This window comes from Pan paniscus, chromosome 15 (assembly GCF_029289425.2).
Source record: "Pan paniscus chromosome 15, NHGRI_mPanPan1-v2.0_pri, whole genome shotgun sequence".
Lineage (NCBI taxonomy): Eukaryota > Metazoa > Chordata > Mammalia > Primates > Hominidae > Pan > Pan paniscus.
In genome coordinates, this window is record NC_073264.2 from 75,760,575 (window position 1) to 75,778,916 (window position 18,342).

The window sequence follows — 18,342 nt, forward strand, 5'->3', positions numbered from 1 at the left end:
TTGTAATTTGCCCGCCTCGGCCTCCCAAAGTGCTGGAATTACAGGCGTAAGCCACGGTGCCCAGCTAACCCTGTCTCTCTATTAAAAAAAAAAAAAAAAGAGGAAAAAGCAGAAATAGAGAAATTTAAATGAATTTGGGGGCTTATTTTTGTTACAAATTCTTAACCACTGCAAACCCTAAGCAAAATGAAAAAAACTTGGAAGAAATAAAACAAAAAAACCAACAAACAACTAAACAAATGGAGACATGTTTATGGAAGATCCAACATAGTACAGATGTCAATTTTCCCCAAATTGATATATAGGTTTAACACAATTCTTATCAAAGTTCCAGCAAGATTATTTATAGATTTAGTTAAGATTATTCTAAAATTTAAATGGAAAGGCAAAGGAACTAGAATACTAAAACAATTTTGAAAAAGAAGAATAAAGTGGAGTCAGCTTACCAATTTCAAGACTTATTATAAGAGCTACAGTAATCAGGCTGTGTGACTTGGCTCACGCCTGTAATCCCAACACTTTGGAAGGCCAAAGCAGGAAGACTACTTGAGTCCAGGAGTTCGAGACCACCCTGGGCAACATAGTGAGACCCTATTCCTACAAAAAAGATAAAAAATTAGCTGAGCACGGTGGTGCACGCCTGTAGTCCCAGCTACTCGGGAGGTTGAGGCAGGAGGATCACTTGAACCCAGGAGGCCAAGGCTGCAGTGAATCATGATCACACCACTGCACTCAGCCTGGGTGACAGAGTGAGACCCTGCCTCAAAAAAAAAAAAAAAAAAGAAGAGGGAGCTACAGTAATCAAGATTCTGTGGTACTGGAGGAGGGATAGGTACACAGATTAATGAAATAAGTCCCCACAAATATGTCCAACTGCTTTTTGATAAAGGTACAAAAGCAATGTAATAGAAGATGAAAGATCACCTTTCCAACAAATGATGCTGGAGTAAAGACATGTATAAGCAAAAAAAAAAAAAAAAAAAAAAAAAAAAAAGGACCTTGACCCAAATCTATTAAAATTAACTAAAAATGGATCATGACCCTAAATACGCATTTTCAAACTGTAAAAACTTTTGGGAAAAAAAGAGAACATCTTCAGGATCTGGGACCAAAGATTTCTTAGACACCAACAGTTTGACCATAAAAGAAAAAAATGGATGCACTGGATTTCTTTCTTTCTTTTTTGAGACAGGGTCTCACTTTGTCACCCAGGCTGGAGTGTAGTGGCATGATCACAGCTCACTGCAGCCTCAAGCTCCTGGGCTTGTTATCCTACCACCTCACTTCTCCACCCTACTCCCCAGCAGCTGGGACTAAAGGTGCACGCCACCACACCCAGCTAATTTATAAATTTTTTGTAGAGATGAGGTCTCACTATGTTGCCCAGGCCGGTCTTGAACTCCTGGGCTCAAGTGATTCTCCCACCTCAGAAAGTGGATTTCATCAAAATTGAAAACATGTGCTCTGTGAATAACTCTGTTAAGGGAATAAGAAGAAAAGCTCAGCCTGAGCAACATGGCAAAGCCCCATCTCTACAAAAAATATAAAAATTAGCCAGGTGTGGTGGCACGTGCCACAGTCCCAGCAACTTGGGAGGCTGAGATGGGAGATCACCTAAGCCGGGAGAGGTCAAGGCTGCAGTGAGCCATGACTATGCTACTGCACGCCATCATGGGTGACAGAGTGATACCCTGTCTCCAAAAAGAAATAAAGAAAAGCTACAGATGGGGAGAAAATATTTGCAGACCATATGTTTAACAAAGGACTAGCATATAGAATATATACAGAACTCTCAAAAGTCAACGGTAAAAAGCCAAAATGGGCCGGGCACGGTGGTTCATGCCTGTAATCCTAGCACTTTGGGAGGCCAAGGTGGATGGATCACCCGAGGTCAGGAGTTTGAGACCAGCCTGGCTAACAGGGCAAAACCCCATCTCTACTAAAAATACAAAAAACTAGCCAGGCATGATAGCAGATGCCTGTAATCCCAGCTACTTGGGAGGCTGAGGCAGGAGAATTGCTTGAACCTGGGAGGCGGAGGTTGCAGTGAGCTGAGATCGTGCCATTGCACTCCAGCTTGGGCGTCAGAACGAGACTCCATCTCAAAAAAAAGAAAATAATAAATAAATAAATAAATAATAATAATCCCATTAGATAATGGGCAAAAGGGCCAGGTGTTGTGGCTCACGCCTGTAATCCCAGCACTTTTTGGGGCCAAGGGGGTGGATCGCTTGAGCTCAGGAGTTCGAGACCCGCCTGGCCAACATGGCAAAACTCTGTCTCTACAAAATATACAAAAATTAGCCAGGCGTGGTGGTGCCTGCCTGTAATCCCAGCTACTCAGGAGGCTGACACAGGAGAATTGCCAGAACCTGGGAAGAGGAGGTTGGTTGCAGTGAGTCAAGGTAGCACCACTGTACACCAGCCTGGGCAAGAGCAAGGATGTCTAAAAAAAAAAAAAAAGAAAGAAAAAAAGAAAGAAAAGAAAAGAAAAGAAAATGGACAAAAGACATGAAGAGACATTTCACCAAAGGATACATAGATGACAGACAGGCACATGAAAAGATGTTCAATAGCATTAACTATTTAAGAAATGCAAATTAAAAGCACAATGAGATACCACTACACACTTATCACAATGGCTAAAATAAAAAATAATGACAGCACATTAAATGTTAGCAAGGATGTGAAGAAACTGGATTATTCATACATTGCTGGTGGGAATGTAAAATGCTATAGCCACTCTGGAAAAGAATTTGGCAATTTAAAAGAAACTAAGCATACAACTCCAATACATCTCAGCAATTGCATACTAGAGAAATGAAAATTTATGTTCACATAAAAACCTGTAAGTGAATATTTATAGCAGCTTTATTCATCATAGCCCCCAAATGGAAACGACCCAGATGACCTTTAACAGATGAATAGTTAAACAAACTGGTACATTCAGACCACAGAATATACGTAGAGAATCCCTAATCCAAAAACCAGAAATCCAAAATGCTCCAAAATCCAAAACATTTTGGGTACCTACATGATCCTCAAAGGAAATGCTCACTGAAGCATTTAGGGTTTCAGATTTTTGGCCTAGGGATGCTGAAGTGGTAAGTAAGTATATTGCCAATATTCCAAAACCCCCAAAAATCCAAAATCCAAGACACTTCTAGGCAGACACAGTGGCTCATGCCTGTAATCCCAGCACCTTGGGAGGCCAAGGCAGGAGGATTGCTTGAGGCCAGGAGTTAGAAACCAGCTTGGTTAACATAATGAGACTGTCTCTACAAAACAAAAAATCAAAAAATTCACCGAGCATGGTGGTGCACACTTGTAGTCTCAGCTACTTGGGAGGCTGAGGTGGAAGGATTGCTTGGGCCCAGCAGGTCAAGGCTACAGTGAGCCATGATCCTTGCACTGCATTCCAGCCTAGGTGACAGAGCAAGGCCCTGTCTCAAAAACAACAAAACATTCCTATACCACGTTTGGAGAGAAAAAAACCCACAAAACCACACATCTGGTCCCAAGCATTTTGGATGAAGAATACTCAACCTGTACTACTCAGCAGTAAAAAGGAACCAACTACTGATACACTCAGTAACCTGGATGAATCGCCAGAAAATTATGCTGAGTGAGGAAAAGTCAACCCCAACAGGTTATATACTATATGATTCTAGTTATATAACATTCTTCAAATGACAAAATTATAGAAATGGGGAATAGATTCGTGGGTTGCCAGGGGTTAAGAACAGGTTGGGGATGGGGGGCAGGTACGGTGGCTCATGCCTGTAATCCCAGCACTTTGGGAGGCTGAGGCGAGCGGATCATGAGGTCAGGAGATTGAGACCATCCTGGCCAACATGGTGAAATCTTGTCTCTACTAAAAATACAAAAATTAGCTGGGCGTGGTGGCACGTGCCTGTAATCCCAGCTACTCAGCGTGAGGCAGGAGAATCCACTGAACCAGGGAGTTGGAGGTTGCAGTGAGCCAAGATGGCACCACTACACTCCAGCCTGGCGACAGGGCGAGACGCCATCAAAAAAAAAAAGAAAAAAAAAAAGAAACAGGTTGGGGGGGATAGGTGCAGCTGTAAAAGGGCAACATAAGGGATCCTTGTGATGATGGAAATGTTCTGTACCTTGACTGTATCAATGTCAATAACCTGGCTGTTATACTGTACTAGTAGTTTTGGAAAATGTTACCATTGCAGGAAACTGGGAAAAGGGTACACCAGATCTCTGCATTATTTCTTACAAATGCATATGAATATACAATTATCAAAAAATAAAAAGTTTAATTTTTTTAAAAAGGCTGGTACATGTAAGGGTATGAGCTGTTCTCCACTGGTGGCAAAGAGGTGGGTGATGATAATTCATATGAAAAGGAGTATCTGAGTGAGGCACTTAAGCAAAGGAGAGGATACATGGAAAGAGAGACGGCTTGGGAGCCACTTTGTCCAGAGCCTTACTCTGCTATCAGAGAAAGAAAATTAAGGACTAGTCAAGCAAAGATACACAAATCTTAAGGCCCCACTCAGTACGGTTTCACTTCAAAAGTTACCCAGGGACCCCAGGTCCTATTATTTCTGTGGATACCACAGCCCTTAGCCCTTAAGAACTAACCAAACTAATGACTCAGCAATTTTACTCTCAGAGTAATAAAAACATGTCAACACAAAAACTTGTACACAAATGTTCACAGTAGTGTTGCTTACAGTACCCAAAAGTAGAAACAATTCGACCACCAACTGATGAAAGGATAAATAAAATATGGCATGTACATAAAATAGAATATTATTTGTCAATAAAAAGAAATGAAGTACAGATTCACGCTACAGCATGACTGAATCTGGTTTAGATATTTGTACCCTCCAAATCGCATGTTGAAATGTGATTCCCAGTGTTGGAGGTGGGCCTGGTGGGAGGTGATGGGGTCATAGGGGAGGATCCCTCATGAATGGCTTGGTCCCCTCCTCATGGTAATGAATAAGCTCTTGTTCTGAGTTCATGCAAGATCTGTTTGCTTAGAAAAGCCCAGCACCTCCTCCCTCTCTCTCTTGCTCCCTCTCTCACCATTAGACACTCCTGCTCCCGCTTCGCCTTCCACCATGACTGGAAGCTTCGCGAGGCCTCACCAGAAGCAGATGCTGGTGCTATGCTTTTTGTACAACTTGCAGAACCATGAGCCAAATAAACCTCTTTTCTTTATAAATTACCCAGTCTCAGGTATTTCTTTACAGCAAGACAAAAGCAGCCAAACACAGCAGGCAAATCCACAGAGGCAGCAGATGAGTGGCTGCCTAGGTCTGGGGGATTTGGGGGAAAAGTAACTACTAACATGTATGGGGTTTCTTTTTGAGGTGATGAAAATGCTCTAAAATCGACTGTGATGATGGCTGCATTTAAAGAACCGTTAAACTGTATACTTTAAAAGGATGAATTTTATGGCATGGGAATTAAATCTCAATAAAGGTATTATTTTTAAAAAGGAAAGACAGGATGGAAAGAGAGAGAGGGAAGGAGACAAAGGGAAAAAGAAAGGAAAAAAGAACCTACCAGGTTGAAAAATTTTGTAGTAGGGACTATATGCCACATTTAATCCACCAAGCTTCACTGTGATTTCATAACGCCCAGCCTTGCGCACAGTGAAGGCCACTTTTACTACGTTGGAATTGGGCTCCTGAAGGACTTCCTGGGTCACTGGAATTTCCACTGCTAGCTCGACATGAGAGATGTGAACTCTTAGTCCCACAGGCCGATGTGCAGGGAAAGGCTGCCCGTTCTTATAGAATAACTGCCATGGGGAGAAGAAGGACACCTGTTAGCAAGCAGAGGAAAAAAACATTTCCTGTGTAGAGTGAGTGGGGAGAGAGGAAGTAGCTGGCAGAGACCACACCAGTAAATCCCAGTACCTACCCTGTTGCTCACAGTCCTGCTCACAAAAACACAGAGAGAAACAAATCCCCTCAATACTCTAAAGAAAACCATTAAGTCATGAGCAAATTCCTAACTTGTTCAGAGGACAAGGGTAGAATTTACCACTAAATCAAGAAAATGTCCATTTTAACTTGCCACTTCTGAACCACCAATGCTGCCTCCTTGGTCTTACCAGCCCTTTATATTATCAATGCTAACCCAAATTTAAAGGTAAGTTAGCCGGCAGCACTGGCAATGAGTGAACTAAAGCGTTACCAGACAAAGGTAGGAGGGGTTCAGACTCTCAAGCCAAGCTTAATGCTACAGTGGAGAAGTCAATGCAGGAGTTGGGAAATTTTTTCTGTAAAGTGCCAGAGAGTAAATATTTTGGCTTTGTGGACCGTACACAACTACTCAACTGTCATAACTACTCAGGTGTGAAAACAGCCATAGTCAATACATGATGAATGGGTGTGGCTGTGTTCCAAGACAAATGTATTTAAAGAAACAGAAGGTGGGCCTGATTTGCTAACCCCTATCTATAATACTTACTCTTTTCTGTAATATTTTTCTTATTTTGAAAAGGTAACATTAAGCTTTATACTTCTTCAAAGCTAAGGACCTATTAAATCAAAATGACAGAGAAATTTGTGACTCTTCAGATAGTAGCAATTCACTAGTTCCTGGAAGGAGTTGAAAAACAAGAGAAAATGTTAACATTCCAGGCCAGCACCTGGGCTCTGGAAAGCAAGTTACTCAGAAACCCCAATGGGTATGGAGACAGAAACATTCCCTTACATGCACTCGGAAGGCCATGCTGTGGCCCACCTCATAGGGGTCCTTCCAATCCCAGGAGACTTTGCAAGACCGGGGATCCAGGTAATTTCCCCGCACGTAGTCATAAATAGTCCGGTCCCCTCGGCGCTCACGGTCCTCATTCTGGAGGAAGCTGACTACACGTGCGGCAAGCTCAAAGAGGAACTTAATTGTGAAGAAGAATGCAACCACAGACACTGTGATTCCACCTATGCAAAAGAGAGAACACACAAACCGCCTGCCAGTTACACATTACAGCTTTTCATTATGCAACAGGCCAGCCATTTCTCAAAAATTAAAGGAGGTCAGGATGAGACTGTAAGACTGCCAAAGAAACACTGCACTGGGCACTACCTCTGTAGATAAGAAAGGAACTTCTACACCAGGGGTCAGTAACTACAGTCCTCAGGCCAAAGCCCACCCACTGCCTATTTTGGTAAATAAAGTTCCATTGGGATACAGCCACACCCATCATTTATAAATTGTCTATGGCTACTTTTGCACTACACTGGCAGAGTTGAGTCATTGAAATGAGCCTTCGGAACCAAAAATATTTACTCTCTGGCCTTTTATAGAAAAAGTTTGCAAACTCTTGCTCTATATGAGCTGCATATAATGTCCGCCCTGCTCCCTACCTTCCTGCACTTGCTGGGCACCCCACAGAAGCAGTCAAAAGGATGTGCCTTTGGTTCCCACCATTTCCTTCTTAAAGAATGCATTATTTGGGAGCCCTCCCCTCCCTTGTGTACTTGGCAAAAGTCTTCTCCAATCCCCACCAGAGTTAGCAGTTCCCTTTTCTGGGCTCCTTCAAACTCCTACACATTCATCTGGTATAACTTTTCTCCTCCTTGACCGTTCCCCTTTATGTTATGAATGCCTACTCCTTGAAGGCAGGTTTTTGTCTTATTCAACTTTAGACTCCACAGTAAACAGTGTCTGGCATTGACTATAATTGCTCAATAAACCCAGATGAATGAATTCCAATGCCAACTCTGTGAAGGTACATTCTGGCACGACTAGAAATATTTTCAGCTCCATTTTCAAAGGGAAAAGAATAGGCAGAAAGGCAAAAAGGACCCAAGCAACCTTTACAAAAATATAATAGAGAGAGCTCTTTCCATAACGTACCAATAACGTAAAACATCAGGTCCCGTCAATGCCAACAGACAGCCGAGGATCACAGCTGCAGCTGTTAAAAGAAAACTTGTTTAGTTTTTGTCTCCAACTCTGCCTCATAGCTATCTCAGAGTAAGACAAAGTAGAGTGTATGGCGTGAGCCAAACAACTCTCTCTAGTCTAGAGCCTTACTATTCCTATCCTCTTTCTAGCTTGACAGGTGCCGTATAATATATTTCAGAGAAACAAAGAGACTGCATCATTCCCCTTAAAGACTTCCAATCTACTGACCACTCTAGGAATACCACAAACAGCCACTTGCTTTATTGCTAATTTCAAAATGCAGTAACATGGCTTTCATCTTCTTAGATCCATAGTTCCCAAGACAGTTTCCCTCCCTCATGCAAAGTGGTGCTAATTAACACATGCAAAGAGGGTAATGGAGTCACTTTCCCCTTATGTTTGCCTTTTGGGAGTAATTCAGCTAAGTAGAAATGGCTATATAAAATGTAGATTTTTTTTTTAAAAGCAAGTATCATTATCATCATGTTGGCATTATGTAATTAAAATGAACTCTGGGTCATCCCAATAATAAGCAGTGGGTCTGAAAGTGAAGTCATTTATGCTGTTACCAATCAGACAAACTAATGGGCCCTCTGGAAGATGAGCTCAGCAGAAAGACCAAGGAGAGGAACAAAAGGAGACTGTACTTCTCATCCTCAGTCATGCCTGTCAAGGTAGGAGTCTGAGGGAAGACTTTCACTGTTGTTAAACTTGTTTCCAGAATAAGACTTCAATCTTAATTACTCATTTGATCATGTGAACCAATAAAAGTACTGCCAAGGAAAAATGCAATGTATGCTAACGTTCATATCTTATCACTGAGTCTGACCTTAGCACAGGCTGTATATGCTATTTTACAATGCATGAATGCACTCTTTCTTTTCAAGTCAGTGTACACTAAGGCTGTCAATGTTATCTTGACCCAGCACCTTTTATCAGCACTAGAATATTACGTAGAGACAAGACAGCTAAAAATTTCTAGGCTCAGATCTGGGAGGGACCAAAACAACTTTTTTTCAGGGTGTGTTTTTACACCTGATTGTGCTTGCTTAGTTCCTCTGATAACAATATACCCAGTGGAACCCACAGAGAGTAGGTAATTTGAGGAATGACCGTCAAAAGTTTCATACAAATCCTACTTAGAGTGATTATCTAAAGTCCTACTAGAAAAGAAATCCACACTGGGAACATTAGAATTGTCACGTGGATGAAGGTGCTCCCAAAAGGGTCTATTACAGACAATATAAAGAGCCAAAATTTGGGATCACAACTACTGAACCTCCTTCCCAAACAAGTATCTCATCTCTTGGGACCCTATGCTGAATTAGCTGGGGACCCAACAGCTATCATCTCAAAAAGCTGCTACGATCTCTCAAAAAGCATCTGTCTGCATCTTACAGGATGCACTAGATGACTTGGTGGGACCAAAACTGGCAGTTTAACTGCCTTAGGTACTTCCTCAGCGGGATGCCATTCGATCTGACCCTAGATGTGAAATTTCTGGTCCTCAGGGAAGTTACAGCACTCAGCAAAGAAATGAAGTATATGTGGCTGGTGTTACAGATTTGTGGTCTTCTTAGAGGAATAAAAGCAGTGCCAAATGTATGGCTTGAGTCATGAGGGCTAGAAAAATTCCCACCTACTATCTCTGACAACTACAACAACCCTTCTGTGAGAGACAGCTGACATGCAGTAATTGAGAAGCCTGGAGAACAATCCCAGGACTGCAAACTGTGTGACCTATCTAGGCTTCAGAATCTCATTGCTGTAAAAAGAGTTGCAATTTAATAATTTCTATGGTATCATCTCCTTTAGTATGATATGACTTCAATGCAACTCCCCACGGCCATCAAAGCTCTAGCCAAACAGCATAACAAATAGCATAAGATAGAGGATAAGGGGGCAGACTCTAGAGTTAGATTACCTGGCTTCAAATCCATGCCCCATCATTCATAATGTGACCCTGGACAAGTCATTTAATCTTTGTAAAGGAGTGCCAGTTTCCTTATATGTACCTCACGGGGTGCTGTGAGGATTAAATGAGTTAACACATGTAAGCAGCCTACAGTAGTGCCTGGCACACAGTGAGTTCTCAAAGTTTTAATGATTATTACAATTATTATCAATAGTAGCGCCAGTATCACTACTCCTTTACTTCAAAGCTGATAGGAAACTCCTCTCTACTGGCCCACACTTTCTTCAAAGAGAAATGCATCTGAATTTCAAAAGGCATGGCTTCTATTACTGTCCCTGAACAGTCTGCATGGGAGTTCTTTATACTATTCTAATTTTATGCCTAAAAAATTTTACAATAAAGGGTTAAAAACTCATCCTAAAATAATTCGTCCAACAAATACTGAGTACTTACTTTTTTTTTTTTTTTTTTTTTTTTTGACGGAGTCTCACACTGTCACCCAGGCTGGAGTGCAGTGGCATGATCTCGGCTCACTGAAAGCTCGCCTCCCGGGTTCGCGCCATTCTCCTGCCTCAGCCTCCCGAGTAGCTGGCACTACAGGCGCCTGCCACCATGCCCAGCTAATTTTTTGTATTTTTGGTAGAGACGAGGTTTCACTGTGTTAGCCAGGATGGTCTCGATCTCATGACCTCGTGATCCACCCGCCTCAGCCTCCCAAAGTGCTGGGATTACAGGCATGAGCCACCGCGCCCGGCCCTGAGTACTTACTCAATGTGCCAGGTACAGGGGGGACAAATTAGAACATGAGAGCCACAGTCCAGTTATCATGAAGCTGGCAGTAATGAGCTTTACCTTGTGGAGTCCTCGGCCATTTTTCCCCTGTCACTTATTTCTCAATCAAATCATCACAACTGATTTTCAAGATCAGCTAAACCTTCTCCAATGAGTCAGTTCTACATTTCTGCCCCACCTCTATTCATCATTTAAAACTCAACAGACCAATTACTACTTTTTCCCCAAACAACTGTCTTCTTGAAACCTCCTCATGACCAGGGAGTTAGTTCTATCAATTCATCATTCGCTGACATCACCTTTACAAAATGTCCCACTGCTCTACAACAGCTCTCAAACCACTCCCCACCCCCATAGTATTTACTGACCTCCCAGTTTCACCCATGGTCACATTCTGAATTTGCCTTCGTTCTACAAATTCCCCCTTTCTGGTTCCTCCTGAATTCTCTCAAAAGCCCTTCTATTTTTTTTTGAGACAGAGTCTTGCTCTGTTGCCTAGGCTGGAGTGCAGTGGCATAATCTTGGCTCTCTGCAACCTCCACCTCCCGGGTTCAAGCAATTCTCCTGCCTCAGCCTCCCGAGTAGCTGGGATTACAGGTGCCCACCACCATGCCAGGCTAATTTTTTGTATTTTTTTTTTTTTTTTTTAGTAGAGACAGGGTTTCACCATGTCAGCCAGGCTGGTCTTGAACTCCTGACCTCAAGTGAACCACCTGCCTTGGCTTCCCAAACTGCTGGGATTACAAGCGTGAGCCACCACGCCCAGCCAGGCCTCCCTATTTTTGTCACTAAAATCACTTTTATTCCAGATCTTACCTCTGTTCTGTAAGCATTTTCTGTAAGCATGTTCCGACCCTGTCGGGGGCTCTCTCTGTCCTGTATCTACTGCTACCCCTACCCCATGCTATTCTCCTTGGCCCCAGTTGCTATAATACCTTGTTATTCATCCTATGATCTATCCAAATTAGATCCTTTACACTTTTACATACAGCTCTGAAATGTCCCCTCTCCATTCCTTTTGAAAACTCATCTCCTCTGCCTAGAATATCCTCCTTCCTTTTATTCTCTATGCATGGAAAATCTCCTGATCCTGAGGTCTAGGAAAAATCCTATCCACTCTCTCCAAAATCTTCCCTAATATTAAATTTAGAAATTCCTTCCCTCATGTGAATCTCCATAGAACATTGTTTTTATTTATCTTATAGCACTTTTCTTTTTTTTTTTTTTTTTGGGACGGAGTTTCACTCTTGTTGCCCAGGCTGGAGTGCAATGGCGTGATCTCAGCTCACCACAACCTCCACCTCTGGGTTCAAGCGATTCTCCTGCCTCAGCCTCCCGAGTAGCTGGGATTACAGGCATGCACCACCACGCCCAGCTAATTTTGTATTTTTAGTAGAGACGGGGTTTCTCCATGTTGGTCAGGCTGATCTCAAACTCCCAACCTGAGGTGATCCGCCTGCCTCAGCCTCCCAAAGTGCTGGGATTACAGTTGTGAGCCACCATGCCTGGCCTAGCACTTTTATTCTTTTAGTCTCGTTTTTTCATTTTAGAGTGGTAATGAGTAGTCTTAAAAATCCTCCAGGCTGGGCATGGTGGCTCATGTCTGTAACCCCAACACTTTGGGAGGCTGAGGTGGGAAGATCACTTGAGCTCAGGAGTTTGAGACCAGTCTGGGCAATATAGTGGGACCTCACCTCTACTAAAACTTGAAAACAAATTAGCTGGGTGTGCTGGCACACACCTATATCCAAGCTACTGGAGGCAGGGAGGGCATCTGAGGCAGAAGGATCCCTTGAGCCCAGGAGGTTGAGGCTGCAGTGAGCCCTGATGGCACCACTGCACTACACTCCAACTGCACAACAGAGCAAGACCCTGTCTCCAAAAAAAAAAAAAAAAAAAAAAAAAAAAAAGCTCCAAAGAAACCAACATAATTGCATATAGTAACTTCAATAAATATGAATAAGATCAAATGTCTGTCCTTTTCTTTGTCCAGAATGCCTAAGGATCAGGAATTTTCCAGATGGGATCTTCCTTGTAGATAGAGTTTGAAAGGATTTCTCTAACAGTATATTCACTTGAGCCAGGCGTTGTAAGTTCCTCAACCTAAAAGTTGCCAATTTAATTCAGTTCAACAAGCAGGTATCAAATGCCCACCACTGGGGTTGCAGATTCCCATGCATGGTATTTTTCTACAGCAGTTTCTACAGCATGCTCTACTTTTTGCTATTCATAATTTTCCTGTATGAAATTATTTTGGAACTTTCCCAAGTCTAATTGCAGTACAAACAAGTATGTGAGGCTCTACTGTACTATTTCATCAAATTGTTATGAGTACTTTGTGTGTTTTCAAGTTCATCTCTTTAGTGTCCTTGACCTTTATAAATATGGCATATTGTGATACTTTAAGCTAGAAGAAAAATATGACAGTAGTAAATTAACAGCTTTCTACCCACTTATTGAGTCACTTATCACAGACCAAACACTGCCTTCAGTGCTTTACATATGTTAACCTAAGTAACTGTCACCACAACAACTTGGTAAGATGAATACTATTATTCTCGTTTTATGGATTTTTTTTTTTAAGCTGGGCTTAAGGTTGCTGAACATCTCACACTGGGGTAAGTGACAGAGTTGAGATTCAAGCCTGGCTGGGAAAGCCTAGCAGGGCATGGCGGCTCATACCTGTAATCCCAGCACTTTGGAAGCCAAGGCAGGAGGATCACTTGAGCTCAAGAGCTTGGGATCAGCCTGAGCAACATGGCAAAACCCCGTCTCTACAAAAAATACAAAGAAAAAATTAGGATGTCATAGTGCACGCCTGCAGTCCCAGTTACTTGGGAGGCTGAGGCGGGAAGATTGCTTGAGCCTAGGAGGTCAAGGCTGCAGTGAGCCATGATTGTGCTACTGCACTCCAGCCTGGTTGACAGAGAAAGACCCTGTCTCCATTAAAAAAAAAAAAAAAAAAAGCCTACGTCTAACTCCGAAGCTCAATGCTCTTAACCTCTACAGTGAATCATGAAAAAGAATAAAGTCATAAGGATAGTGAAGTATTTGGGGAAAAAAAGATTTATGAAAACAGGTAAAACAAAGTATGAGAAAACACTATCCAATCTTACTGTGAGGAATCTCATAGCAAGGCTAAAATTAGAAAGATAAACTCTTATGGCTCTTTTTTAATCTTTTGATATATAAATAAAGCACGCCAAAGAAAAGTGGAATGCAATGCCAATTCTCTAGTGCAGAAATATCACTTGCTTACGAAGGATCCTGGTCTGGTTGCTTAATACTACAGCATTTTGGCTCACATTACCTACAAAAGGGGAAAAATACTTCAAAATATCTGTCTCAAGGGACTGTTAGAAAGTTGATTAACATACATATTCTAAAATCCTCTGCTTTTTCGGAGTATAAAGATTTTTAATTACAGTAGCAACTGAATTTTAGCCCCAACACTGAAAACCAGTTGTGAAAAAGTCATTTCCCAAAAATGGAGAACTGGTTTCTTCATATTTAAAATTGCTCTGCTGGGGACAAAGTCAATTCTCACTGCAACTGTATACTTTAACAGCTATCCCTTGCTGAAAAGGCTTAGGAATTGGTCACTGGATCCATGTTGTACATCCCAATAACTAAAGCTTAACTCAGTCTGTTACCTTACCTTTAAACGAGGGCCCATGTTCTGAGAACCAAGTAGAGCACTCCTATTCACCAAAGCAGGTAACTTTTGGCCCCTTTCACCTTGTCTTCCAACTTCCACATGAAAGAAAAACGCCACAAGGTCAACAGAAAGGGTCTATCCATCAGACTTTGTCACAGTAACCAGGTCAGTGTTTCTGGGATGAACTGGATGAATTCCAGGGTAGAGAAATACAGCCCAAGAATATATCATTCCTGGACTTCTCTCTAGTGCAGGGTGCAATCGACTGCCAAAGGACGCCCCAGGATCCTGTCCAAAAAAGAAAACAGGGTTAGTTGGAATAGGTTTTTATTTCTGAAAAAGATTCCCCAGAAAAAAATCAAAGAGAAGGTAGAACAGGCAGTGGAAACCCTGGGACACTAAAAATAACCAAAAATTGGTAAACTCTGACCAAGCATTCTCAATTAAAACTCCACACAGTCTCCTTGAGGCCTCTCTCCAACTCCATAAGAAAAGTCAACTGGCAACCTCACTGTCTATAACTATGTCTCCAGCTGAGAAGTGCCAGAGCTTCCTTCAGTTCACTGTCCCCAAATACTTCCCTATCCTTATGACATTATTCTTTTTCATGATTCAGCGTAGAGGTTAAGAGCATTGAGCTTCAGAATTAGACACAGTTTTTTTGTTTTTGTTTTTGTTTTTGAGACAGGGTCTTTCTCCATCACCCAGGTTGGAGTGCAGTGGCATGATTACAGCTCACTGCAGCCTTGACCTCCTGGGCTCAAGCGATCCTCCCACCTCAGCCTCCCAAGTAGCTGGGACTACAGGCGTGCACTACCACACCTGGCTAATTTTTTATTTGTGTTTTTTGTAGAGACGGGGTTTTGCCATGTTGCTCAGGCTAGTCTTGAACTCCTAAGCTCAAGAAATCCTCCTGCCTTGGCCTCCCAAAGTGCTGGGATTACAGGTGTGAGTCCATTCTTCAGTAGAAGCAAACTAGGCCACAGACTTAAAGAGTAACCTTCAGCACAACCACATACCCAGTTTGAATATAATGGGGTTGCAGCACAGGGTCTGGAGCAACCACAAAGACAAGTGAGATGAACGCACAGCCAGAACCAGGTTACGGATAGCCTTATATGCCATGGTAAGGAATCGCTGACAATATTCAGCTGGAAAGGAGAAACTTCCAAAGAGCTTTAAAGCCCAATCTATCAGCCTATGCAGTCTGCTCCCTTCGTGCCCACATATGCATTTCCAAGACATGCTTAAATAAAGTTGATTTTATATTTAAAACAGTAAAATCTGCTACTACGAGTCAGGGGAAAATCTGTGAACTTTCAAAATAAAGTCACTAAATAAAGTCCAGTAAAGTCAGTTTATAACTCTCGAAGATATTCATGAACCAAAAATGTAGCAGAAAGGGGTTTTATGGCAATGCATACACAAACAGCCACCATAAGACAAATGAGAAGAGACTACTAATTAGTAAATGAAGAGACAGTCTTACCATATGGCAGGAACTGTTCTCAGTGCTTCATACATATAAACTCACAGATACAATTATCCCTATTTTAACACCGATACAATTATCCCTATTTTACAGATGAGGAAACTGGGACACAGAAAGGTTAAAGTACTTTTCCAAGAAAACACACAGTGAGTAATAGAGCTGAGTCAAACTCAGACAACCTGGACCCAGAATCCCTGCTTTTAATGACTACTCTACTGCCTCTCCACTATGGGAAACCAAGGAAGAAAGCACAAAATGCTAAAAGAACAGAATGAGTGAAGACCAGTAAATGAAATTAAGTTGGCAAACTTTTATCATTAAAAATAAATAAGTATATGTATTTAGTTTAAAATACAGCAATATGACCGGGCACAGTAGTTCACGCCTGTAATCCCAGCACTTTGGGAGGCCAAGGCAGGCGGATCACTTGAGCCCAGGAGTTCAAGACCAGCCTGGGCGACATAACAAAACCCCGTCTCTACAAAAAATACAAAAATTACCCAGACATGGCGGCAGGCGCCTGTGGTCCCAGTTACTTGGAGGCTGAGGTGGGGGGTTGGCTTGAGCCCAGGAGGCAGAGGTTGCCGTGAGCCGAGATCATGCCACTGCACTCCACCCTGGGCAACAGAGCCAGACCCAGTCTCAAAATAAATAAATAAATAAATAAATAATGCCAACAGACTTGCCAAGTACAAGAGCCAAAACCTGGGTCAACTGGCTACTGGAACCAGCTTAAAGGATCCACAAACAACAAACTATATACGTAAGCTATAAGAGATCACTATGTAGAATACTATATAAGGAATTTTTAAATGACACTTTTAAGGAATAAACAACATAGGGAAATGCTTACAAATAAAATGTTAAATAAAAAAGCAGGAACAAAACTGTTTATGTAGCACAAGTCCAAATTTAGAAACATAACATTACATAAAGAAGACTGAAAGGAAAATATAAAAATATTAATAGTGATCATCTCTTGGTATACGGAATTATAAATAATTTTTATTTTCTACCTGTACCTTTTAGTGTTTTTCAAATTCTTAATGTTGCAAGGACATGTAAAAAGTTTCTATTTCTGGAGAACACAGTTTTGGTGGGGACTGATTTTCCTTAAATAAGGGAGAGAATGGGCAAGTTATCCTTTTTTCAAATAAGAAAATGGTATAAAGAGGCTGGGCACGGTGGCTCACGCCTGTAATCCCAGCACTTTGGGAGGCTGAAGCGGGCAGATCATGAGGTCAGGAGATCAAGACCATCCTGGCTAACACGGTGAAATCCCGTCTCTACTAAAAATACAAAAAATTAGCCGGGCGCGGTGGCGGGTGCCTGTAGTCCTAGCTACTCGGGACGCTGAGGCAGGAGAATGGTGTGAACCCGGGAGGCGGAGTTTGCCGTGAGCCAAGATTGCGCCACTGCACTCCAGCCTGGGCGATAGAGTGAGACTCTGTCTCGAAAAAAAAAAAAAGAAAGAAAGAAAATGGTATAAAGAAATTAAGATAACAGATTATACTGAACTTTTCTTTTCTTCTTTTTTTTTTTTTTTTTTTTTTTGAGATAGAGTCTTGTTCTGTTGCCCAGGCTGGAGTGCACTGGCATGATCTTGGCTCACTGCCTCACTACAACCTCCACCTCCTGGGTTCAAGCGATTCTCTTGCCTCAGCCTCCCTAGTGGCTGGGACTACAGGTGCGTACTACTATGCCCAGCTAGTTTTTGTATTTTTAGTAGAGGCAGGGTTTCACCACGTTGGCCAGGCTGGTCTTGAACTCCTGACCACAGGTGATTCGCCCGCCTCAGCTTCCCAAAGTGCCAGGATTACAGGAATGAGCCACCACACCCAGCCTGAACTTTTATTTCTATTCACTATGATGTTAGCAGGTTTCCAACCCTGTGATCAGCTATTTGATTATTAAATCAAATAACTCCTAGTTGTAATATAAGCTTTACTGTCCCTACCATGAGCTACCATGCTCACCGCAATGCTTCAGTACCTCTACTGAGCTTCAAAACTCAACTCAAGCACTCCCCCTTCTCTGGTCCTGCTCCAAGGCCTCTCTGAGGACTCTTCCCACACCAGATAGAATCAACCACTTCCTCCTTTGTGGTGCTCCTCTGCTGAAGATACCTCCGTTATAGCATTTACTAGTCTGTATTGAAATTATTTGTTTATATAGCAGTCTCTCCTAATAGATTGCGGACTCCCCAAGGAACACTGACCAGGTCATAACATTGCCTCCCCAAGGCTAGTATGGTGTTCAGCCCTGCTATCTCAGAGTCTGTACTTTCACAAGATCCCCAGGTGAGTCCTATGTATGCTGAAGTTTGAGAAACATGGTTTAGACTCTAGAGCAATCAGTATGAGAAGGGGCTCAACATTCTGTATCTCTAACAGGTTCACAGGTAATGCTGATGCTGGTGGTCTCCTAGACCATGCTTTCAGAAGTGAGAATCCAGGTGAAGAGTCAGCAAGCCAAATCCTAACAGCCGCCTGTTTTTGTGAAAACAGCCAAGTTCATTCATTTACATATTATCTGTGGCTGCTTTTGCACAATGGCAGAGCTGAGTAGTTGCAGCAGAGA

General features: G+C 42.2%; 1 protein-coding gene across 13 annotated transcripts in view; it reads right to left on the bottom strand.

Moving 5' to 3' along the window:
* Positions 1-18,342, bottom strand: part of AREL1 (apoptosis resistant E3 ubiquitin protein ligase 1) — a 51,738-nt gene that overhangs the window by 16,441 nt on the left and 16,955 nt on the right. For 4 of the 13 annotated variants that reach the window (XM_008977907.4, XM_003824168.6, XM_063596326.1 and 1 more), the window contains 4 exons: positions 14,271-14,558; positions 7,855-7,915; positions 6,709-6,935; positions 5,551-5,788 (listed from right to left, as the gene is read on the bottom strand). In XM_008977907.4, the coding sequence (XP_008976155.1) occupies positions 5,551-5,788; positions 6,709-6,935; positions 7,855-7,870 (481 nt within the window). In that variant the 5' untranslated portion in view covers positions 7,871-7,915; positions 14,271-14,558. Of the gene's footprint in view, positions 1-5,550; positions 5,789-6,708; positions 6,936-7,854; positions 7,916-13,294; positions 13,387-14,270; positions 14,559-18,342 lie in introns of all 13 variants that reach the window. The other 9 variants (XM_063596327.1, XM_055097861.2, XM_034937833.3 and 6 more) reach the window with 5 other exon arrangements.